Source organism: Heterocephalus glaber, unplaced genomic scaffold (genome assembly GCF_053883595.1).
Source record: "Heterocephalus glaber isolate CG9 unplaced genomic scaffold, H.glaber_assembly_v1.0 deba00001788, whole genome shotgun sequence".
NCBI classification, from domain to species: Eukaryota; Metazoa; Chordata; class Mammalia; order Rodentia; family Bathyergidae; genus Heterocephalus; species Heterocephalus glaber.
The window spans coordinates 1,479,368-1,504,438 of record NW_028258471.1 but is presented as its reverse complement, the minus strand read 5'-3'; the positions used below and the strand labels follow the sequence as shown (position 1 = coordinate 1,504,438).

The following is a 25,071-nucleotide window of genomic DNA, read 5'->3' as shown; positions in this document are numbered from 1 at the left end:
TGGTGGAACAAGAACTTGAACTTCCCTTTGTGTATCACTACGTTTGAGTTTGGTGCTGTTTTGTGGGTTAACTTGCCTACTTCATCATCCCAGGCATGTGGGAATGTGGTTGTATTACATTCCTCAGGCCCAAGAACAAGCTTAAAAATACAGTCATTGACTTACATTATTAGTCATCCCCTACCCCCATCCCTCCTATTCCGTCTTTAGACTTTGTATGTCTGAACATGTTTGTATGTTTGACCTTGGCTCTAGTTAGATATCTTTGCTTTAGGTTGAGACTGTGCAGAAATACACTTGATTTGAATAGTCCAGACATACTGAATTTTTTTTTTTTGGTACCAGGGATTGAACTCGGGACCCTGCACTTGCGAGGCAGGCACTGGAACCACTAAACTAAATCCCGAGCTCTGAGTCACTTTTTAACTTGACAAAATTGCAAACTTGCCTTGTTGGTAGCTTGATATTTAGGATTGATTCCAAAGCAGCAGAGACTGTTAATTAAATATTTCACATATTTTTTATTCTGCCTCATTCCACAAAACATTTGTGGTGATTAAAGATTAATGTTCAGTGAATTGCTTTCCTTCATCTAACATTTCTTAAATTTTGATCTAAATTAGACTTGGATGAATTCATTAGGTTGCTAGCCTTTTTTAAAATAGAAAAAATAGCAATAATTTATATCTACCAGCTGATTAAAGGATCATATTTAAGAATGGTTTTGCATTGAAATGTTGACCTTCTGGAGTAGTTGTTCTTTTTCTGTGAGTTTAATTGAACTCACAGTGGCATTTTTAGATAATGTGCGGTAAGAGCATCAAGAAACAGAGCCAAAATGGTTTTATTTACTTTTATACAAACTAAATTGCCCTTGTGACCCAGCATAAAATCTAAGTGCTAACAGTAGTAATCTATTTTGACAACAGAATTAATTGAGTCTAAAACAGTTGAAATTCAAGTAGTAGCAAACTATTCATTAAGACTCACTATGGCCTCAGTACTGTCAAAACAATAACTTGTCTTATGATTAAATAGAAGAACTATGGGCAATGGACTGCATTTGAGGGAGATTGCTGAATAAACTTTCCACTTGTGAAACAGTTCAAAAGTGACGTGTTACAAGGGAGGTCAGAATATGCATTGATATCCAGCTGAGCTGTCAGCTGGCCCTGAGCCAGGCACACAAACCCTTGCCACGTGAAGGAGCATGTGGAGCATATGCTACTGGAAAAGTATTCTAAGTGCACAATTTAAGGCTTTTTTATATAGAAAAAAGAGTATATTTGGTTTTGTTATATGGGAAACTTTTGATATTTCTGCCTTTAACAGAAAAATTTATGTGAGTGGTACTCATTTTACATACATTTTATGATTTGAAAGGATTTGGCATTTTATATTTTAAAATGGTCTTCATTTTTAGTATTTTTATTGGACACTGTCTCAAATAGATTTTAAGAGGATATTTAGAAAAGATAAAGGAAAATTAATCAAGATAATATCTTTTTAGGAAAAAGGGTTTTGAAGAAAACTGTAGACTTTTGTTTGAAGGGATTAATTTTCTAGTTAAGGGATACTTTCACTATTTTCACATAAATGAAGACATCTAAAAATCTTAAAATATTTTTCTATGTATACCGTATTTGCTAAAGTGATGTTGTAAAAGTCCTAAATTTAAAAAAAATACTTTTAAATAATGTAATTTGCTTGCCATTGGTGTGTTTTTATTTTTGCCTTTTGTCTCCTCTGTAAAATAAGCCCATAGCCTAGAGATTTTATAAATAGTTACTGGTACAAAATGTGCTATGTAGCTGTAGGAGAATTTTGACTGACCACATTTCTGGTTGTCTTTTTTGGGTAAACTCTCAGATTCTCACACTTTATTATTTCTTAGAAAAGCCAATAGTACATAATAAGCTGTTAGTAATTTATGTTATTGACTTTTCATAATCTTAAGATCAAGGAGAAAGTTGCTTAATATGAGGTGCACATAATTAAATTCTTTACCCTTATTGATCCTCTGTCTGTCCTCATCTCATTGTGAACTGTTACAGGCCTCTAAAGGATTCTAAGAACAAGCTCCAAGACCTTTCATTAAATGATTTCTCAACTTCCAGATTTCCAGAATGGGCTTGAATAAACTCTTTAAATTTTTAATTGGGTCATTTCCTGACCCTTTAAAGCTTTTTTGGGTGGAAGTGACAAATACATTTTTTTCGTAGTCATTATTAGTCTAAGAATTAAGGATACAGTGGTGAATAGGAAAAATGAGGCCCTAATCTTATATTCTAGTAATATTTACTATCTTGGTACCCTTGTTTTTCCCATGAGCACAACCAGGGGGGATTCAGCAGCTACCCCTTACTGTATTTTTTTCTCTCATTAACTGTGCTGCAAACACCTTGAAAGCAGAAACTACACGTTATTTCTCTGTGTGCTTTTCTGTGATATCACATATAAAAGTTTCTCAGTAAATTATTGTGGTCAAATTAGACTATTCTCGACTTTTTCATTTTGGGGATTATTTAATTTTAAAAAACTATTACTGATATTTTAATTACCTATCTGTTAACACTAGAACATATTACAGAATCATTAGAAAGATGTATTAGAAGTTAAATTTTAAGTTAATGAAAGTGTAGTATAATGGATTTATCAGATAATTGTTTTCTACTAGAAGTTGCTTTTTTTTTTCCCCCTTCAGGCCTTATTGAATTTGAGGAATGTGACCCTGCTAGTGCAGTTGAAGGTAAGTTAACTACTTGTATAATGTATTAATTTTATGTGACACCTTGCTCGTTGTGCTGTTTGTAGAACTTATAAGAGGGCCTGCCATCCATAGTGTCAGCATGTCTGTGGAATAATGTAAAAGTCTGAAAATGTAGTTTCAAGGCCTGCAAGTGCCTATTGTTATTTAAACAACAAATTTGCCTGAAGGAATATCAGTGTATTAAAACACATATTTTATGATGAAGATTATTGAACTGTGGGCCTCATGCATCTTAGGCAAGTACACTGTACTACTGAGCCACATCCTAGCCCAAAGTATGTATTTTAAAAGATGAAATACAGTATGTTTTCAAATATATATTCAGATTGTTGTTGACATCCATCATTAAGTTTTCTAATGTCATGAATGTGAAAAACCATCTCCACACATTAATGTAGAGTCCTGATTCCACAGTGGGCAACATTTCATTTATTAATTATTATATATGAATATTGCCATCATTCAAAATGGGTGATGAGTAGACTTGGTGGACAAATCTGCAACTAGCCTGACTCCTGTTTAACTAGGTATTTTTCATAGAATAAGACCCAAAAGATGGTTTCTGTTTTTGTTCATGTTTTATATATCCCATTTTGTGAGCTAATAGAAATAATTTGAAAACAATAATCTGTTTTTTCCAGTCTCTATGTAAGAATTTGGAAAAATGATTTGTTATAGTGTATAAATTTTTTACAATATTAAAGTTATCAGTAGGTCTGGAGCCTAGGCTTCCTGAACTCAGTAGCCATTTGACAGGGAGCAGTAATTATCTCAAGTTGTCTGAACTTAACTTTTCATCCTAAAGTGAGTATAGTAAAAAATGGGGAAAAAATAATCAGAATATATTATGTAAAGGTACAAATCTCCAATGATGAATGTCATTATATTGTATACCTAAAAAAAAAAAAAATCTGTGTTGTTGTGGCACATCTGTATAATCCTAGTGCTTAGAGAGGCTGAGGCAGGAGAATTGCAAGTTCAAGCTCAGGCTAGACAACTTAGCAACTTCGACTCTGTCTCGAAAAAGGACTGGGGACATAGCTCAATGGGAAGGCCTGGACCTGGACTCAGTCCCCAGTATCCCCCCTCCCCAAATCACAATACAGTGTAAAAATATGTAGTTTAGGGCATTAGTTTTGCATGATAGCAAGTTCATTACTCTGTGACACGTATATCCCTGTTCTTGCTGAGTTAGAAAACAAAAACATTGCCTCTGAATTTCATCATATATCAGATGAATGGTTAGTGAAGGTGACACAGGATCTCTTACAGCTCACTTCTCAAAGAAGCTAATAAAGTTTCAGTGTTGAATTCCATCAACAGTAAAATGATGACCTTTAGGCATAACTTATTATATAAGAAGAGGAAGAACAAAGATGATTTTCCTTCTCAGTTATGATAGGATCCATTTCTAACATCAGGATAATATACAAATGCAAAGAATACCATGTTGTAAATTTTCATGTTGTACTTCTAATAGGTCAGTTGGGTCATCTTTTTAAACAGTTTAAATTTTGTGACCCTCTACACAGGAAACATAATTTGACCTACATATATAACAAAATCTAATATAAATCTTTGAAGATTTAGAAGATCTCTGTATGCTGCTTTTGCCTAAGGTGACTTAGGAAAGAGAAAAGAATTTTATTAAGTGAATATTCTATAATCTTTTGGTGATTAATAAACTATACTGTGTTATATTATCATAAGTCTTTGCTACTATGACTGGGATTTAAATAAGGTTGATAGTTTTACTTTTTTTCATTCAAATCTAGCATCAACCATTATGAACAAACCATGTCTAAATACAAGTATTCCTAAGTGTAATATATCAGGAACAATTATATTTTTGTAACAATATACATTTATCTTAAAGGCATAAAACCAAGGAAAAGAAAGACTTTTGCTTTGCCAGGAATAATTAAAAAGGAAAAGGATGCAGAATCTGTGTAAGTATTTTAAGTATTATCCACATTATTTTCAGTGTTAGAAGTGATTAAGAATGAAACTGTTAGTTTGAATTAAATAAAAAGCCTTTTGGAAATAATTCAAAGTTTAGAAACTTAAAAGTGAAGAGCAAACTAAACTCTGTCAGTCTTACTAAGAGAATACCTTTGGTTACCTATTTGAAGAAAATTCTTCTACACTGTTATTTTTTGATTTCTTAACACAGGGGATTGAACTCAGGGCCTTTGCAGTGAGCTATATCCCTAGCCCTTTTTTTAATTTTAATTTTTTTTTTTTTTTGAGACAAGAGCTCACTAAGTTGCCCAGTCTGGCCTTGAACTTGCCATTCTCTGGCGTCAGTCTTCCAGAATGCTAAGTTTACAGGTGTGCACCACCACAACTGGCTCAATTCTTGAAGTACCTGGAGTATTAAAATAAATACATCTCTGCCAGGCAGGCCCTACCTCAGAACAGTTAAATCAAGATTCTCTGGGTATGAAACCTCATCAGTTTTTGCTCTATTTTGTTTTAAGCATGCTGAGTGATTCCTCATATAAGCCCATGACTGAGAAACATTGAGCTGTGAGTGATCAGTGACAAACTTGAAGCAAAAGAATCTTTTTTCTCATAATTTTATTAGCATGTTTAGATTGAAGAGACACTAATTAAAATCTTAAGTGACTTGTTCATCAAGTAACAATGTTTGAAAATGAGTTTAAAATCTCTACTTTACCATAATCAGTGGAACTCTTTAGGAGGCTTGATATTTTGCTGAGCACTCCTACATAGTTATATTCTTATCTGAGTTTCTCAAGAGGTTTTCCCCCCTGTTCTAATTGTCTCTTCTTTCTTCCCAAGTGGTATTTGGTTAATAAGTAAGTTAAGTAAGACTAATTGCAAAGTGATCTACTATATCTATGGTTATCGTCTTTTCTGCAAATGTTTTTCTTGAGCACTTCTGAAGGGATATTTTGCTAAAAGGATATGATCTATTTTTTTTTTTTTGTAATACTGGAAATACATATTGAAGTCCAACTAGTTGATTTGTAAGTAAATTTTAAAACTGTAGCCAATTTATCTTTTTTTGTTTGTTTATTTGTTTTTGTTTTTTGTATTGTGGAATGAACCCATGGCCTTCCTAGCCCTTTTATTTTGAGATAGGGTCTTGCTAACCTGCCTAGGCTGGCCTTGAACTTGTGATCCTCCTGCCTCCAGCTCCCAAGTAGTGTAATATTTTTTGGCAAGGAGAATATAAGAATCAAAAGCCAATACTTAAATCATTGCACCATCATAATCCTTTTTCAAACTTTTTACCAGGAAAAATGTTGCAGCTCACTTAAAATTCCAGAGGCTCTTGGCATGCCTTATCATCAGATTCTGGAGACTTTTAAGATGCCAGTAGTTGTAAAAGATGGGTCCTGTTCAGACCTTGTTCTTCCTGGGGCTTAATCTTTGTATATCACTTTAGGACAGATGAGATGTGCTTTACCACTTAACTAGAAAATCTGCCTCAAAGCCATGGGCTTTTAAAACATTTTGTGTTTAAACTGTGTCTTTCTCTTTTTTTTTTTTGGTACAAGGGATTGAGAAACTGAATCCATGATCTTTGTTCTGAGATATATCCTTAGGCCTTTAAAAATTTCTTTGTTGAGACAAGTTCTCGCTAAATTGTCTAAGATGGGCTTGAATTTGGGATTTGCCTTCCTTAGATTCCTAGAGTATTGGGATTAAAAGCATGTGCCACTGGGCCGGAGATTTAGCTCAGTGGTTCCGGTGCCTGCCTCGCAAGTGCAAGGTCCCAAGTTTGATCCCCGATGCCAAAAAAAAAAAAAAAAAAAAAAAAGCACGTGCCACTATGACTGAATAAATTGTCTTTTTTTTTTTTTTTTTTTTTAAAGGAGAAAGTACAAATGATCTAACATCTTGATTAATTTGATTTTCTAGGATTTATTATTGTGCCATTTCTGGAATATTTCCTCAAAGCGTACACAGGTGTTTTGCCCCATATATAGCATTCTCCATCTACCAGTAAGGAAGCTGTATTTTAAAAATTGCAATTTTAAAGTGACCCTCCACCCCTCTGCCTTTTTTTTTGGAGACAGTGTTTTGCTGTGTGTTATGTTGCTGAGGAGAGTCTCAAATTTCTGGGCTCAAGCAATCTACCTTCCCCAGCCTCCTGGGAAGCTGGGATTGTAGGCATGTGCTAGCATGCTGGACTTTTTAAAGTGACTTTTCAGTGTATGTAAGGACAAGTGGGGTTTGCATTTATCTTGTCCCTTTGATACTTCTGTTTGGATTAAGTGCAGTGTAGTCATCTTGCTTTTTCATTTTTAAATCTGTTTTTAACAAAACAATCATAGGTTTTTCTGTTTTGTGCTTTTGTCTTTGCGCAGATAGATGATCTATTTCCATATGATTCTGATATTCTGTGCATTGTCTCAAGTCAGAGATCCAAATGCCTTTCACATCTACACTGTAATTTTTGTGAGATTTAGATTGTATAACCTTATTCCTTGTGACCTCAGTGGCCTTAATTTTATGTGCTTTGGTCTTTGTGTTTTAGTTTTATATTTAAAATAATAGTTTTCACTAGCTTAAGTGCAAATTCAGTATTTGTTCCATCAATCAAATGCTAGAGTACCAGTTCTCAACTACATATTGTATTTGACTAGAAAGTTAATCCAACTGGAAGTCTACTCATTTATTAGAGGAAAACTAGTTTTGACTTTAAGTTATAAAAAGTACTTATCTGGAACTGAAATGTCTTAAAATTTTTTATTTAAAAATTTTATGTATCAATTAATATAAATCTATCACTGTTAACTGTTTTTAGATTACTTGCCACTTTAAATATAGCTTTTGTTTTTAAAGCCAGGCTTTCTTCTTTAAGGGAATCTTTTAAAAATAAACTTTCTTAAAGAGTAAAAAGCCACTGGAAAGTCTTAGAGAACTGACAAGTTCCTTGTTAAGATGTACAAGTACATTTTTTCATGGAAAAGAACTAATTTTGAAAATAGTTCTTAGAATACTTGCAAGGTGTTTGTGTTTTAACAGGTATTATGAGTATAGGAATGCCTTATTTTGATTATGATTTGCTCTATTCTAATCTTTATGATTTGATTTAGCTGAATAATTTTAGACTTTAAATAAAAGTTGTATTTAAATAGCAAGGTAAATACTTTAAAGTTGGTATAACTAGCAGACCTAATACTCAAATGTTTCTGATAATTCCTTTGTTTTTATAGGGAATGCCCTGATGCAGATTCACTTGTAAGTAGAGTTAACTTTGATACAATCAATTTAAATTAGCTTTTTTCATTAGAAAAAAACAGCATATTTGTTAACCATTCAAAGAAAAATGCGAATGTTATTTTATAAATTCACTATTAAAATTACTTTGAAGATGTATTTTGGTTTTGCATTGTCAGGTGTTTTCCTGTTAACTAGTATTTCTAACTACCTTTGCAGAGGTGGCATTTTGCTTTTAAAATTAGGATGGTGCCATATCAGCATGCTCTTTCTTGGAAAATATACAGGATAACAAATCTGCATACTTTAACTAGTTTAGCCTTAGCTCTATTAAAATTCAGCTTTATGTATTCATGCATTTGAGTTTTATTTAAGAGGTTCTTGTTTTAGAAATAATAGCAAGAATGACTGTGCTCAGTATTTTTGTGTTTTGTTTTAAAGAAGACTTGTTTATTTTTCTTGGTTAAATTCTTTATATATAATTAAGTAAGATACCAGATGGAGCTCGTGGGGAGAGGTGAAGTTGAGGAGTAGATTTATTAGATGGTATAAATAATGTATAAACAGCATATTTTTCCAACTGTTCATAAAATTCTGCTCATATTAAGTGCAAGAATTTCAAGTACTCTGGTTCTTGTTGTTTTCCTTGCATAACTGTTATTGTCTTTGGTGTAAAAACATTTTGACCTTTTACAGTATAATGGTATACCAAAATAAAGAACTAAAAATGTTGTGAAACATTTTATTTTATGTAACTTAGGCTAAACTAGTGTTTTTGTTTTGTATTTCAACTTTTTTCTTTTGGGGGGATGGGGGTAAGATACTGGGGATTGAATTCAGAGAGTACTGAATTACAACCCCAGTTCTTTTTTATTTCATTTTGAGACAAGGTCTCACTAAGTTACCCAGATAAGTACAACATCGAATGAAATTCTTTATTATTTGATGTTTTACATGGTTTTTTTATATATGCTTCATTAAAACATTTTTAATTCAGCTTATTGATGCTATTCCATAATGATCAATTATTATGCAGTTTTGAACTGTTGACCATACTTAACTGGTCTAAACACAACACACAGTACACCATTTTTTCATACACACATGAGAAAAAATACACCATAAAAGGACCCCATAAAATACACAATACACCATTTTCTCATATACATGTGAGAAAAGATACATGATAAAAGAACACAGTAATGCCAGGGATTTAGCTCAGTGGCACCACGCCTGCCTCACAAGCGCAAGGTCCTGAGTTTGATCCCTGGTACCAAAAAAAAAAAAATGAACACAGTAAAATGTGTCATGTAATTTGGGGACAGGGGCGGGGGGTTGAGACAAGAGCCTCGTTATTTGTCCAGAGTGGGCTTGAACTCACTGTGTAGCTCAGGCTGGCCTCAAACTCATGGTGATCCTCCTGCCGCAGCCTCCTGAGTGCTGGGATTACAGGCATGCACCACATACCATGTAATTTCAATAAATTGTTATTAAACAAAAAAGTATTTGAATCACCAAAGACAAACTTTGCAAGACATCTAACAAAGGGCTAGTTACTTTCATTAAAAAATTTTTTCATACAAATGAATACAAAAATGCCTAATAGGAAAAAGAATAAAAACAGGCAGTTTTCATAAAAAGAAATAAAAATAGTAAATAACTAATAAATACTACTTAAAACTGATACAAATTAAAATGAAACTACTGTGGTTTCAGTCATATTGTCAAAATTTTGATATAATTTTGGTAGTAATGTAGATCAATACAGTATTTTGTGGATAATTTGGCCCTATCACCTCAAATAAGACTATAATCCTCTACTAGGAATTTACTGTTATGGCTGTGTTCACAATACATCATATCTCTATAGTACCTACACACATATACACTGTTGATCAAGATATGTATATGTATCTGTAAAGGAAAGGGGAGAGACACCATTTTGGTATCCATCAAAATGAGAACTGGTTAAATTTTTAAATATTCACTTGAGGCAATAGTCAGATGTTATAATTAGATTGATTTGTTTGCTGAGCTTATTAATTAAAAGCAAATATGGGTTTTCTTCAAGTGATTGCTGTTTTAAAAATAAAATATAAATATATATGTGTGTGTGTGTTTTTTTAACAAGATTCTTAATCATGGTTGCCTTTGGATAGATGGATTATAGTGGTGGTTAGCAGGGAAAAGAGACTTCTATTATTCATTTCCTCATCTTTATTTTTTAAGGTCTGTGCAATTAAAAATATTAACTAGAGGAATGACGTCTTGTGAAGATTGATCAAGGAAGTGGGAATTGGCTTTTTTTTTTTTTTTTTGCCAGTATCCCCAATTCCAAACAGAGATTATGAAACATTTCATTGAGCTCCCATATAGTAATTTTTTTTTTTTGGTACTGGGGATCAAACTCGGGACCTTGGGCTTGCAAGGCTAGTGGCAGAACTACTGAGCTAAATCCCTGGCCCAATTTTTTAAAAAATCATCACCACTGCAACTGCTTTTAAAAATTGATAGATGAAGTGGCCTGTCCTGTTCTTCGTACCACTTTTGATTCACTTCAGCAGTATGGGCTGTAAGTTCATAGGGAAGATGTTACTAGTATTAAGTTTCTGTGACTAGTGCTAGCATAGAAAAATATCCTTGAATTATTGCTGTAAAAATTTATATATTTGGAAATAATTACAGATTAACAAAATGCAAAGATAGTACAGTACAATATTGTGAACATACATGTCATTCCCTTCTCCTGATGGTGACATCTTAAAAAATTATAGTTTCACAACTAGGATGTTGATATAATTCTGTCAAAACAACATTTCCATTGCCATAAAGATCCCTCATGTTGGTTGCTTTTTTATCTAGTACCTTTTCTTTTTTCACCGCCTCTTCAACCTCTGGCCACCAGTAACCTTTTCTCCATTTCTGTAATTTTGTCTAACTCAAGAACATTATAAAGGGAATCATACAATAGCATTTTGAGATAACCTGTTTTCACTTAGCACAATTCTCTGGATATTCATCTAGGTTGTGTGCAGTACGTAGAGAGTTCATCCTTTTGTTGCTGAGTAGTATACCATGTAATGGATGTATGAGAGTTTGTTTAACAATTCACTTACTGCAGGATATTTTAGTCCTTTCCAGTTTTTTGCTGTTAGAGGTAAAGTTACTATGAACACAGGCTTTTGTGTGGATATTGTCTCTACCCTGATAATTTTCTTTCTGAAATCTACTTTAGTACTAAGATAGCCACTTCTAATATTATTAATGCATATTTTTCCATCCTTCACCTTTGAGCCTACCTATATCATAATATTTGAAGTGATTTTCTTATAGAAGCCTATATTTGGATCATTTTGTATTCATTCTACCAGTCTCACTGATTTATTCTAGTTGTTAATAATTGTGGTTTTATTATTTAAAATTTTAATATACTTTTATTTTTTAACCAACACAGTAATCATACATATGTATGGAATACAGTGTAACATTTCATAATGTAATGTAACGATGACATCAGGGTAATTGGCATATTCATCACCATTTATCATTTCTTTTCAACATATGAGAACATGTATTAATTGGTGTTTCTATGTCTGACTTATTGCACTTAGCATGTCTCCAAGTTTGTTCATATTATTGGAAATGACAGGAGTTCATTCTTTTTTTGTAGCTGAATAACATTCCATTACATTTTCTTTATCCTTTTATCTGTTGATGGACACCTAGGCTGACTACTATAAATCTGCAGTAAACATTGGAGTCCAGGCTCCCTGCCTCCATCCCAGGCTCCTAGGGCAGAGAAGCTCAGCTGGTCCCAGCACCCAGAAGGAAGCTCCCCGCCTCCATCCCAGGCTCCTAGGGCAGAGAAGATCAGCCAGTCCCAGCACCCAGAAGGAAGCTCCCCCACCACCGTCCCAAGCTCCAAGGGCAGAGAAGGTGAGCCGCTTGGGCGCCAGAAGCAACCCCCCACACCGTGGAAATGAGAAAACATATAAACAAGCCTCAAAAACAGAGTTCCAGATCACCTACAGCAACCCCAAACGGAAACAAGATGGAACAATCTGATACTCAACCACCTGGACCCCCTGAACTGGCAACAAAAGAGGATCTGGGAAAAATGAAATCAGAAATAATTACTCAGATAACAGCAAAGATTTTGCTCATGGTGCAAGACACGATTAATAAATCTAGAGAGGACACAAAAAAATAGAGGATCTGAGGAACATGATGGAATCCCAACATAGGAAACAAATGGAATCCATAAAACAGATACAAACAGATTTCCAAGAGATTAAAAACTCCATCGAAAGTCTGCACAGCAGAATGAACCAATGTGAGGATAGAATTTCACATATCGAAGATAAGATTGCAATTAGTGAGGAGGAAAAGAAAAATTGCTTTAAAATTGTGAGGGAACACGAGAAATCAATCCAGCAGCTGCTAGACGATGCAAAGAAGAATAACATAAGACTGATTGGAGTCAATGAAGAAAGAGGAGAGAGTGCAGATGACATAAAAAAACTTCACAGAAGTGATGGCAGAAAACTTCCCAAGCAGAGGAAAAGAACTTGACATACAGATAAGTGAGGCATATAGGACTCCAGCTAGCCTTGATCAAAAAAAATCTACACATAAGCATATAATAGTTAGGATTCCGGAAATCCAACAGAAGAACAAAATTCTACAAGCAGTGAGAGAAAAGAAACAAATCACATACAAAGGAAAGCCCATCAGAATCACAGCAGACTTCTCAATGCAAATCCTCAAGGCAAGAAGAGCTTGGAGTGATGTATTTCAAAGGCAAACAGTCTCCAAACCAGATTGATGTACCCTGCAAAACTATCTTTCAAAATTGATGGAGAAATAAGATAACTTTCATGACAAAGAGCACCTCAGGAGCTTCATGAATACCAAACTGGCACTCCAAAAAATTTTAAACAATATCCTAGGAAAAGACAATGAGGATCACAACCCCAGGAAACCCAGCAGAAGGAATCCATTGGGTGTGACAAATTAAACGCAAAGTGAGAGAATCCAGCAAAAAGAAAAAGTCATGACAAGGCTTTTAAAACTTTTGACTTCATCTCCCTAATGAGTGTATAATTCAATCTTATTATTGTACTGATTAGTATTTTTCTGATTCTAGAATTGCACACCATTCCTTGTGCCATACTGGCTATTTATCATCTTCGTATGTCTACATTTTAATTGGATTGTCTATTAATGAGCTCTAAAAATTCTTTATATATTCTGGTCATAGGTTATATGCATTGTAAATATGGTCTGTTTAAGGACTACTTTTCACTTTAATGATGTCATTTAAAGTTCTAAATTTTGATGGAATCTCATTTATCAATTTTTTTCTTTTATACATCATGTTTTTTGTATCCTAGGTAGTTCTTGCCTACCCTGAATTCATAAATATTTCCCCTTATAATTTCTTCTTAAAGTTTTATACTTTTAGGCTCTCTTATTTAGGTTCATAGATCCCTTCAAGTTATTTTCATGTATGGAAAAAAAGGGTTGAGGTTAATTTTTTATATACGGATACCAGGTGTTCTAGTGCTGTTTGCTGAAAACACTATCTCTTCCTCAGCTCTTGAATTGAGGAATTGAGTTTATATTCTATAAAATGCTAATGTTAAATAATCTTTCAAATCTCAGTGGACCATATATGTGTGGTTCTATTTCTAGATTCTCTGTTTTATTCCAATGATCTGTATGTCTTTCCTTACACCAACACTGCTTTGATTACTGTAGCTTTAGACGAAGTCTTAAAATTAGGTACTAAACGTCTTCCAACACTGTTTTTGTTTTTGTTTTTAACTTTTCTAAGTCCTTTGTACTCCTACATAACTTTTAAATTTCAATATCCAATTCTTCATAAATAGCAAGTATACACAGACCTGAATTTTTATATATACCTTGTGTTTTCTAATCCTGCTAAATTCAACTACAAGTTCTAGGGACTCCTAGAGATTTCTTAGTATTTTCTCTGTAGTTGATCATTTCATCTACATATAAAGATTTTGCTTCTACCTTGCCATTCCTATCCTAGTTGTATCATTTTATTGCCAGACTATTTTGGTGGGGCCTAGGTTTCAAAGTTTAATGGACAGATAAAGAGTAAGCATATCTGCCCTTGTTCCCCACCTTAAGGAGAAAGCATTGTATCTTCTCCATTTATATAAGGCATTCTCGCTGGAAGTATGGAGTACATGTCTTTAATCTGTTGAGAAGTTTCTGTTCTACTTCTAGTCTTCTGATAGCTTTTACCATGAACAGCTGTAGAATTTAGTCCAATACTTTTTCTCCAACTAGTGACAGGATCATATGGCTTTTTCCTTTCCTCTGTTAAAATGATGACTTTTGGGGGTAGATCTTCCAATGCTGAAACAACACTGCCATCCCTATAATAAAACCACTTTCTACATCCTGCCAGATCTGACTTCTAAGAGTTTGTTTTGTTAAACAAATTTCTATCTATGTTCATACTTTTTTCTTCTATTTATCTTTATCTAGTTTTAGGATTAGCACAATGTTGAGTTCCTAAAATGAGGGGAGAAGTGTTCCTTCTTTTTTCTGCTTTAATTTTTTGATATAACTTATCAGTTAAAATGTTTATGAGCCTGCTGTTGTCATATAGATAGGTTTTCAAGCTAGGAATATACTTTCTTTAATAGGTGCTATTCAAATTTTATATTTCCTCCAGAGTTAGTTTCATTAATTTGTCTTTCATGGTACTTCTTAGAAGTTGTCAAATTTATTTCAAAAAAGATTTTTGTAATATGCTTTCTATATCCTTTTAAATTCTGTAAAATCTGTGGTAATGTCTCGTAGATCTTAATATTGTAATTTAAAAAATGTATAATTGATATTGTGTAACAGGAAGAAAAGGTCTAGAAGAGCAGGGGAATTGGGAGGGGTAGGGTAAGGGAAAAAAGGGAAAAGAAAAAATATTAGAAGAGGAAAACAAATGGAAACAAGGTCTTTGCAAATAGGGAAGGGTGGAGGGGGTGAAGGGAGGGCAAGGGAAGGGGAAAAAATAAGAACCAAGATACTCATGTAATGGTACAAGATCCCAATGATGAATGTAACTGTATTTTCTACCTAAAATGTACCAATAAACTCAATGGGGAAAAAATAAATAAATAAATAAATAAATCCAAAACAAAAAACATTGGAGTCCAGTTACCTGGTCATTCTAACTGGGGTGAAATGATATTTTGTTGTGATTTTGATTTGCATTTCATTGATAGTTACTGATGTTGAGCAGGTTCTTTTTTTACATTTGTTGTTGACCATTTTATTTTATTTTTTCTGTTGAGTTGTTAAAGTCCCTTATATATTCTGAATATGAATCCCTTTTTGGGTGACTAGTTTATAAATATTTTCTCCCATTCTGTAGGTTGTCTCTCTGTTGATTGTATCTTTTGTTATGTAGAAGCTTTTTAGTTGATACAGAATTGGTATATTTGGACCATTTATATTTAATGACGTCAGAGTTTAAGTCTACTATTTTCGTTTTTTTCCTTTTCCACCCCCCTTAACACTTTTATGTCATTTTCTTGCCTTCTATGGATTGAACCTTTTTTAGACCTCCATTTTGATTTATTTTGTAGTTTTTGGGTGAATCACTTGGTACAGCTCTTTTAGTGGTTAGTCTAGGTCAGTCTTCAGTACCTTCAGGTAGTTGTTTATATATTTTGACCAGGCATTATAGTTGTAATCATCAGATTATCCCAGAAGCACCTCCGTTAGCTTCACAGAAAACAGCTCAATGTCATTTTAAATTATTTCATTGTATTAGATAGTGCATTGTAAGCAAATTTAAAGTAGTGTCAGTTACCAGATTCCAGATAGAACCTCCAGGAGACTAAATCAGTAGTTCCCTCTTATCTAAGGAATATATATTCTAAGATTCTTCTTTTGCACGTTCACATGGATGTATGTTTTTTCCTACATATACATATATACCTATTATAGTTTAATGAATTTGGCACATTAAGACATTAACAACAATAATAAGATAGAAAAGTTATTAAAAATATACTGTAATAGTTTTTTAATATATGAATTGTTGATTTCTGAAATTTTCAGTTTAATATTTTCAGACTGCAATTAGCCACAGGTAATTGAAATTGTGGAAAGCAAAACTGTGAATTGAATGACGGAAGGACTACTGTATCTGGTGTTTTTGTAGGCCACCTGGAATAAGAATAAAGGTTTTTTGTGTGGTTTTTTTGGTACCGGCAATTGAACTCAGGACCTCACGCTTGCCAGTCAGGTGCGGTGGCACTGAGCTTAAGCCCCAGCCCAGAATAAAGTATTTCGATAAAACATTGTTTTGATTTCTAATTAATCCACACTTTACTGCAATACCCTGACATTCTGAGACAGTCTTACTTTTTTAAACATTTATTTGGAAATAATTTCCAACTTACAAAGATGAAAGAATAAAAGAATATAAAGAACAGTTGTATCCTTATTTTTTACATTTACTTTAATATTTTTGTTTTGTATATATGTGTGTTTTATATATTATATAGTTTTTTCTGATCTATTTTAATGTAAGATACAACATTACAATGTTTTATCCCTAAACACTTACATGTGTTTCTCCAAAAAAAAAAAAATACAGGAATATTCCCCTTACTTAAAGCACAAAAGCATATTGAGAAATGTCTCTTTTTCCTTTATTTCTTATATTCCATTATCCTTTCTTATTATACAACTTCAATGTGTTTAGATTATTCTTCCAGTGGTTTTAGGTTTCCTAAAATTAAGCAGATATATATACTTACACTTTCACTCTCCCTCCCCCAATATATTTATTTGTTAGTTTTGGAGTAACAATTTCATCTGAATATACTTCACATATATCTCTAAAACGTAACCACAATACCACTCCTTAGTATTTTCAGGTAATCTTTCAGTGTTTATACTGGTCATTATCTCTATTTCTATTTACTTTTTGAAGAAACTGGATGGTTTGTTTTGTAGCTTACTTTAGTCAGGATTTTTCTGATTTCATTCCCATACTGTATTATGTTTTACGTCTCCATGTTATGGAAAGTGGTATTTAGATCTAGAGGCTTGATCTGATTCAGCTTGAAGTTCTATTTATCCTTTTAACAAGGTCTTCTCTAAGGAGGGACATGATGACTCTTCAAGAGATGTGGACAGACATTGATGCACTGTCCTACATAGCTCACCCAGACTTTAAACTGTTTTAAAGGGCCACTGTCCCTTATATTTCCATATAGCTTCTTATAGCTTTGAGAATATTTATTTTGATAATTTTTTAAAATTCACATATTCTCTGATTCACATTAGAAACTGTAGATTTTGAGCACTCTGAATTGGTCTTCATCTTGGCAATTTTTTGTCCTGAAATTATGATTGTGTTAGTCCTGATCCATTTTGTAGGTTTTTCTTCAGATGTCTGAAACATGGAGTGTGAGTTGAAGCTAATTAACTAAAAAGATATAATTTTTCCACAGTGCTAATAATTTTAACATGTTGATATTTGATAAATGATTTGGTTCTTCAGTAATAGTAAAGACTGTTTTGCTAATCTGTAATCATTTTGTATATTGTAATTGTCATTGCAGTAAATTTTTTTTCCCATAGAACATTCCTGATGTGGATGAAGAAGGATATAGTATTAAACCAGAAGCAAACCAGAATGATATCCTTTCGTTATGTGTGTATTCTTAGGGATTGTGTTGACAAGTAGATAGTTAAAACACAGTAATGTGTTACTTAAAATCTCTTAAAAATTTAATTGGCTATAATAAAATGTGACTCTTTACTTTTCACTGGACAAGGTTTTATTAATAAAAGTAGTTTTATTTCTTAGTCTGTTTTACCTTTAAAGGTTTTGTTCCTTTTTATAAATATGTAGAAAACCAGTATTACAGTAGGTTAAATAGGAAGACTAAATTCTTTAACTGATAACTCACATACCAAAGAGAACCATTTCTACTCATCTAGTGATTCTGACTCTGAAGATGAAGAACCAAAGAAGATTCGGATAGAAATCAAGCCTGCGCTTCCAAATAACTCACATCACACAATGGCTTCTTTGGATGAATTAAAAGTATCTATAGGAAATATAACACTCTCTCCAGCAATATCTGTAAGTAAGAACATGAACAAATTTATACTCTTTTTATTTACATTCTCTACCTACAGCTGATTAATTGCAAGACTAATAAAAAGTAACATGCTATTTAGCAATAGTTAAGCACATTGGGTAAGAAAATATTTCATAAGTGTATATAAAATTTATTTTTTTGCCGGGGATTTAGCTCAGTGGTGCTGTGCCTGCCTTGCAAGCGAAAGGTCCTGTTTGATCCCCTGTACTGGAAAAGAAAAAGAAAAGAAAAAAAATTTTTTAAATTGGTACATGTTTGTAGTGCGTAATTACATTCATTGTGGGGAATAGTTACATGTACATAATGCATCTTAATTCCTTTTCTTCTCATCTTCCCCTTTTCTTCCATCTCAAGATCTCCCTGTTAACCAAAGATCTCTTATTTCCTGTTGTCTATCTTTTCTTTTGCTAGTTTGTCTGATTTACTTCACTTAACATTATGGTCTTGAGGTGCATCCATTTTTCTACAGTTGACTCTGATTTATCTTCTTCTATGGTAGAGTAGTACTTCATTATATGTAAATACCACATTTTTTTAATCCATTCATCTGTTGATGAATATATATGCTGCTTCCAAGATTTACCTATTAGGAATTGTGCTGCTGTATACAGAAATGGATAAATCACTGTAGTATAATGTCTCTAACTCTTTCAGGAAGATACTTAGAAGAGGAATAGCTAGGTTGAATGGAATTTCTATTTTTAGTTTTTTGAGGATTCTTCATTGTGATTTTCATAGTGATTTTACTAGTTTACTTTCCCACCAACAATGTAGAAGGGCACCTTTTTCCCCTGCAGTTTTGCCAGCATTTGTTATTGTTTGATTTCTTGATGATGTCCATTCTTTCTGCATTAAGATGAAATCTCCTTGTTATTTTAATTTTCATTTCTCTGATCAGGGATTTGGACATATTTTCATGTATTTATTGGCTATTTCTACGTCTTCTGAGAAGTATCTATTCATTTCAATTGCCCATTTTTGATTGGATTTTTTATTCTGGGGGATCTAATTCTTTTGAGTTCTTTATATATTCTAGGTATTAGTCCTTTGTCTGAGGAATAGCTGGCAAAATTTTTTCCCATTGTCTAGGTTGTCTCTTCATTTATATTGGTTGTTTCCTTTGCTGTGCAGAAGTTTTTTGATTTGGTATAATCTCAGTTGTTGATTCTTGATGTTATTTCGCATGTAATTGGGGTTCTGTTCAGAAAGTCAGACCTATGCCTGTGTCTGTAAGGATTTTACCTGTTTTATCTTCCAGCAAATTGTTTATGTTTCAATATTTAGGCCTTTGATCCATTTTTTTTTTATTTTTGTGCATGGCGGTAGATATTGGTCTAGATTCAGTCTTCTGCATGCGTGTAACCAGTTTTCCCACCACCATTTGTTAAAAAACTCTGACTTTCTTTCAACTTACACTTTTGGCCCCTTTGTCAAAGTTCAGATGACTGAATTGCCTTGGGTTATTTCTGTGTCTTCTTTTTCTTTTGATCTGCATGTCATGTTTTTGTGCTAATACCATGCTGTTTTTAATCAGTGTAGCTCTATGATATAGATTGAAATTTGGGATTGTAATGCCTTCTGCCTTGTTTTTGTTGCTCAGGATTGCTTTTTCTATTCTAGGTCTCTTCTGGTTCCATGTAAGTTTTAGAATTGTTGTTTCTCGTGTGAGGAATGCTATTGGCATTTTTATTGGAATTGCATTAAATCTATATTGTCCACTTTTTGACAATATTAGTTCTACCCTTCTAGGAACAGAGGATATCCTTCTATTTTCTGATGTCATTCTCTATCTTCTCTTTCTGACTACTGTACTTTTTGTTATAGAGGTCTTCGATTTCTTTGGTTAGGTTCATTCCTAAATATTTAATTTTTCTTGATACTATTGTGAATGTTACTGTTTTCCTAATTTCTCTCTTGGTGAGTTCATTATTGGTGTACAGGAACACAGTTTATTTTATATCTCACAATATTGCTAAATTTGTTAGTTTTACAAGTCTTTTGGTGGAATTTTTTGAGTCTTCTATGTGAAGGACCATGTCATCTGCAAATAATGATAGTTTGACTTCTTCCTTTCCTATACATATCCCTTATATTTCTTTCTCTTACCTCCTTGCTCTGGCTAATGTTTTGACTACAACATTGAAGAAGAGTGGTGAAGTGGATATCCTTGTCTTGTTGCTGATTTTAGAGAGAAAGCTTTTAGGGGTTCCCATTTAATATGATGTTGGCCATAGGTTTGTGATAAATGGCTTTCATCAGATTGAAATAAAGTCTTTTATATCTATTTTCTTCAGAGTTTTTGTCATGAATGGATGTTGGATTTTGTCAAAGGCTTTTTCTGTGTCTATTAAAATGATCTTGTATTTTTGTCCTTTCTTCTGTTACTTTGATGTATTACATTTATTGATTTGCGTATATTGGACCATCCTTGCATCCCTGGAGGAAATCTACTTGGCCATGTTGTATGATCTTTTTGATGATTTGTTGCATTCTGTTTGTCAGTATCTTGTTGAGGACTTTTGTTATGGTCATTAAATAGATTGGCCTATAGTTTTCTTGTTTTAGTTGGGTCCTTGTCTTGTTTTGGAATCAGGGTAATACTAGCTTCCAGGAAAAAGTTTGGAAATACTTCTTTCCTTTCAGTTGCATTAAAGAGTTTGAGGAATATTGTTGTTAGATGTCCCTGAAATTCTTACAGAATTCAGCAGTGAATCCATCCACCCCTGACTATAATTGATAGGTTTTTTGTTACTGCCTCGATTTCACTGCCTGTTCAGGGGTTTTGTATCTTCTTGGTTCAGTTTTGGTAATTCATGTGTGTCTTGAAATGTGTTCATTTCTTCTAGATTCTCCCATTTGTTGGAGTATAAGTTTTCATCATATTTACTAATAATCTGGATTTCAGTAGTGTCCACTGTTGTTTTGCCTTTTTCATTTCAAATTGTACTGATTTGAGTCGTTTCTTCTTTTGGTAACATTGGCTTTGCCTATTTCTATTTTTTCAAAAAACAGCTCTTCAACTCATTGATTCTTTGTATTTTTTTGGTCTCAATTTCATTAGTTTTGTTCTGATCTCTATGAATTTATTTCTTGTACTAGTTTTGGGTTTAAACTGTTCTTGTTTTCTCGGACCTTGAGATGTATCATTAGGCTATTTGATCTTGCTCTTTTTTTCTAATGTAGACATTCATAGCAATAATCTTACCTCGTAGGACTGCTTTCATTTTGTCCAATACATTCTGGTATGTTGTACTGGCATTTTTATTTGATTCTAGGAACTATTTAATTTCTTCTGTGACCCATTGATGCTCATTTTGTTATTTAATCTCCAGGTTTTTGTAAAATTTCTCTGGTTTCTTTTGCATTGATTTCTAGTTTCAGTGCACCATGGTCTGATAGTATACATGAGACAAATTCAGTTCTTTTGTATGTATTTAAGCAAGCTTTATGGGATAGTATGTGGTCTGTTTTGTAGAAAGTTCCCTGTGCTGGTGAGAAGAATGTGTGTTCTGTTGTGGTAGAGTAGAAAACACTTTGTAGATAGCTATTAAATCCATTTGTTTGATTATATGGTTCAGCTCTGATATTTCTTTGTTGATTTTTTTTGTCTAGTTGATCTGTTTGTAAAAGTGGTATATGGAGGCCTCCCATTATGATTGTGTTGGTGTTTATTTGATGTTTTATGCCCAGTAATGTTTGTTTTATGTAGTTGAATGCACTGTATTTGGTGCATATATAGTTATAATTGTTATCTTTTCATGTTGAATTGTTCCTTAAACTAATATGTAGTGACTTTCTTTGCCTCTTTTGATCAGTTTTAGATGTAAGTCCACTTTGAGAAATACTGCAACTCTGCATGCTTTTGGGGTCCTTATGCATGGAATTTTCTCCATTCTTTGATTTTTAGTGTATGGATTTCTTCTTGGAGTAGATGGGTCTGTTTGATGCAGCAAACCGTTGTATTTTGCTTTTTGATCCAGTCTTCCAAACTGTCTCTTTTAGTTGGGGAGTTGAGGCCCTTTACATTGAGAGTTATTATTGAAAGATAATGCCTTATTCCTGTCATTGGATTATTTTTCTGTGATTGCTTTATTTCTCCTTTTTGTTTAACTGCTCATCCTACTTAATGAATTCATTCCATCAGACTTTTAGGCATTTTTGGCTTTGTTATCTGTGGGATATTCTTGAGAATTTTTCAGAGTGCTGGTTTGGTGCTTATAAGTTTCTTAAAATGTTCTTTGTCATGGAATGTCCTTATTTTATTTGTCCATCAATTTTGAAAGATAGTTTTGTAGTGTGGGTGAAAAGGTGAAAAGTTGTTTTCTTTAAGGGCTTGAGACACTTTACTCCAAGCTCTCCTGGTCTTTAAAATTTGTGTTGAAAAGTCTGTTGTAATCCTAACAGGTTTACCTTTCTAAGTGATTTTTTTTTTTTTTTTTTTTTGGTTCTGGGGATCGAACTCCTCGGGTCCTTGAGCTTGTGCAGCAGGTGACGAAACCACTGAGCTAAATCCCCGGCCCCTCTAAGTGATTTTTTTGCTTTTCTCTGACAGCTTTTAAGATAACTTTTCTTGTGTTGACGTTTTGATTTTGACTATGATGTGTTGTGGGGAGTTTCTTCTCTCTTCGTAATTATTTGGGGTTCTGTGTGCCTCACTTACCTTTATTTTGAGTTCTTTCTCCAAACTTGCAAAGTTTTTTTAATCTCTGTTCTTTAAATGCATTAATTAGTCTGTTTATTTATTCATGTTTTTGGTACCGGGGATCGAACTCGGGACCTTGTGCTTGCAAGGCAGGTGGCAGAACCACTGAGCTAATTCCCCGGCCTGATTAGTCTGTTTATTAACTCTCCTACCTTTTGTTATATCATCTTCAAGGTTTCCAGGTCTCTTCTGAAAGATCATTTTGTACAGTTCAGACATTGATGCTTGGTTTCCTCTCCATCAGTGCCCTTTGCATCTGCTTTGGGGAGTTGGGAGTTTTGGGAGGCGTTTTGTTGCCTTGTTTTTTCATGCTGCTTTTCTTTTTTACTTTGTGCTGAGGGTTAAGATCAAATAGAGTGAAGAGATTTTATTGTTGATATGAAATCTCTTTAGTTAGGTTGATTTTCAGTGACATGATCTTGGCTTTATTTCTCAAGAGGTATTATTTACTACTTCAACCTATTCAGTTTAACTGGGTAGACCTAGTTACTGCTTACCTCTGGTGCTTGATTTGGAGACTTAGCCTTGCTGTTGCCTGCTAGGCAGCCATGATTTGCTTTCCTGTTTGTTTTCTGAGGCAGAGTCTTGATATATAGACTGGACTGGCATTAAACTTAAGATCCTCCTGCCTCACTCTACCTGGTGCTGAGATTATAGGCATATGCCACCATGGCTAGCTAGGTTATGATTTTTACACTGGCAAATTTGTGTTTAGCTTGGTTTGGTTTGCTTTTGAAAGTAGTTTTCAAGAAAGAGAAAATATGGAAAATTATTTTTTGTTATTTGTTGTATAAACAATGCTCTATGCCTTGGCAGAATCTTGTGAGTTGGCAGTGTTAATCTAGCATGGTAGGCGTGCTAGGAAGGTGCTCTACCTCTGAATTCTACCTCTCAAACCCTTTAGCTTTCTTGCTTCTTTGGTTGGTGGTCCTGAGGATTAAACCCAGGCCCTTGTACCTGTTTTGCTTATGTTCTGCCACTGAGCTACACTCCCTACCCCTCTTTGCTTTTTTTTTTCCCATCTGTCATTGTAACACTTGCTTTTCGGTGAGAAAATATTACTGTAATAAATCTTACCATTGATAATATATTTTAAATTCAGAAATACTACATAATGGGGAAAAGTATATCTTTCAACCATAAGTATATCTATACATTATCATAATTGATACTTGTTTTTCTTGATAATGGTGAATAAAGTTTTTACTATTTTATGTTATATATTATAAGTAGTCTATATGTATTTTTTGGGGGGGGATTTTTTTTTCTTCCAGGTATACATATGAGAATGTAATTTAATACTATTTTCCCCAAGGTGCTAGGAATCAGACTTAAGGCTTTGTGCTTTTTAGGCAAGCACTCTACCTCTGAGCTATACCTCCAGCCCAAAACATTTCTAAAATGAAGTTTTATCGAACCATTATTTATTTAACATCAAGATTAATGTTGAGTTTTAATGACAGTTGCTTCAAACGTTGTATATATGATGTAGGAAATTGTGAACTACTAAAATTTTTTATTGTGTAAGAGCTTAAGTAATTTAAAATAAATAAATAAATAAATAAAAGCCTAGAGGAATGATGTATATGCCAAAGTGTTAAGCATCTCTCTTTGGAGATTGTGGATGGTTTTAAATTTTCTTTCATAGCAGTAAAAATAAATAAATTTTCATTTTTGCCCTTCTCTATTTTCTAGTTTTTAAATGAATATGTATTAATTTTATACTCTGGAAATAATAAAAGAAATTAGTAGCTAATATTAGATTTGAAAAGAGGATATCTTTGAATATATTTTGTTGCTTAATTTGCTTAACAATCATTTTCTGCCCTAATGCTGTGAGTGTTTTAAGGTCTGTATATCTTAGGTATGATTTAGAAGGGAATAGACAAATTATTAGAACAGGAAAATAGGATAATTTAAATTCTATTCTGAAAAATATTTCTCTTTTTCTTTCCATGTACTACTAGAGACACAGTCCAGTAAGTAAAATATTTTATATTTTTGCCTAAGTTTTTAAAAAGCAGTTGTAATGTTTGAATATTGATTTTTAAAATATTCAAAATCTAATCATGTAGGTTATTAGATTAACTTGTTACAGTATCTTGCTGTAGGTACTGTTCTAATATTTTAGGAATGCTTCATTGGATATTAAAGGTACATGTATTATTTTAAAATATAAAACAAAAGCTACTAAAAGTTTTTCTATATATTTTATCTAATTTATAATTGAGCAGATATATTAA

The 25,071-nt window shown here is 33.2% G+C and overlaps 1 protein-coding gene across 10 annotated transcripts in view; it reads left to right on the top strand.

Moving 5' to 3' along the window:
- The window catches only part of Fcho2 (FCH and mu domain containing endocytic adaptor 2), a 111,545-nt gene that overhangs the window by 48,699 nt on the left and 37,775 nt on the right, over nucleotides 1-25,071 (top strand). For 8 of the 10 annotated variants that reach the window (XM_087203159.1, XM_087203160.1, XM_087203154.1 and 5 more), the window contains 6 exons: nucleotides 2,705-2,749; nucleotides 4,647-4,719; nucleotides 7,963-7,987; nucleotides 17,600-17,660; nucleotides 17,935-18,107; nucleotides 24,796-24,807. In XM_087203159.1, the coding sequence (XP_087059285.1) occupies nucleotides 2,705-2,749; nucleotides 4,647-4,719; nucleotides 7,963-7,987; nucleotides 17,600-17,660; nucleotides 17,935-18,107; nucleotides 24,796-24,807 (389 nt within the window). Of the gene's footprint in view, nucleotides 1-2,704; nucleotides 2,750-4,646; nucleotides 4,720-7,962; nucleotides 7,988-17,599; nucleotides 17,661-17,931; nucleotides 18,108-24,795; nucleotides 24,808-25,071 lie in introns of all 10 variants that reach the window. The other 2 variants (XM_087203155.1, XM_004872866.4) reach the window with 1 other exon arrangement.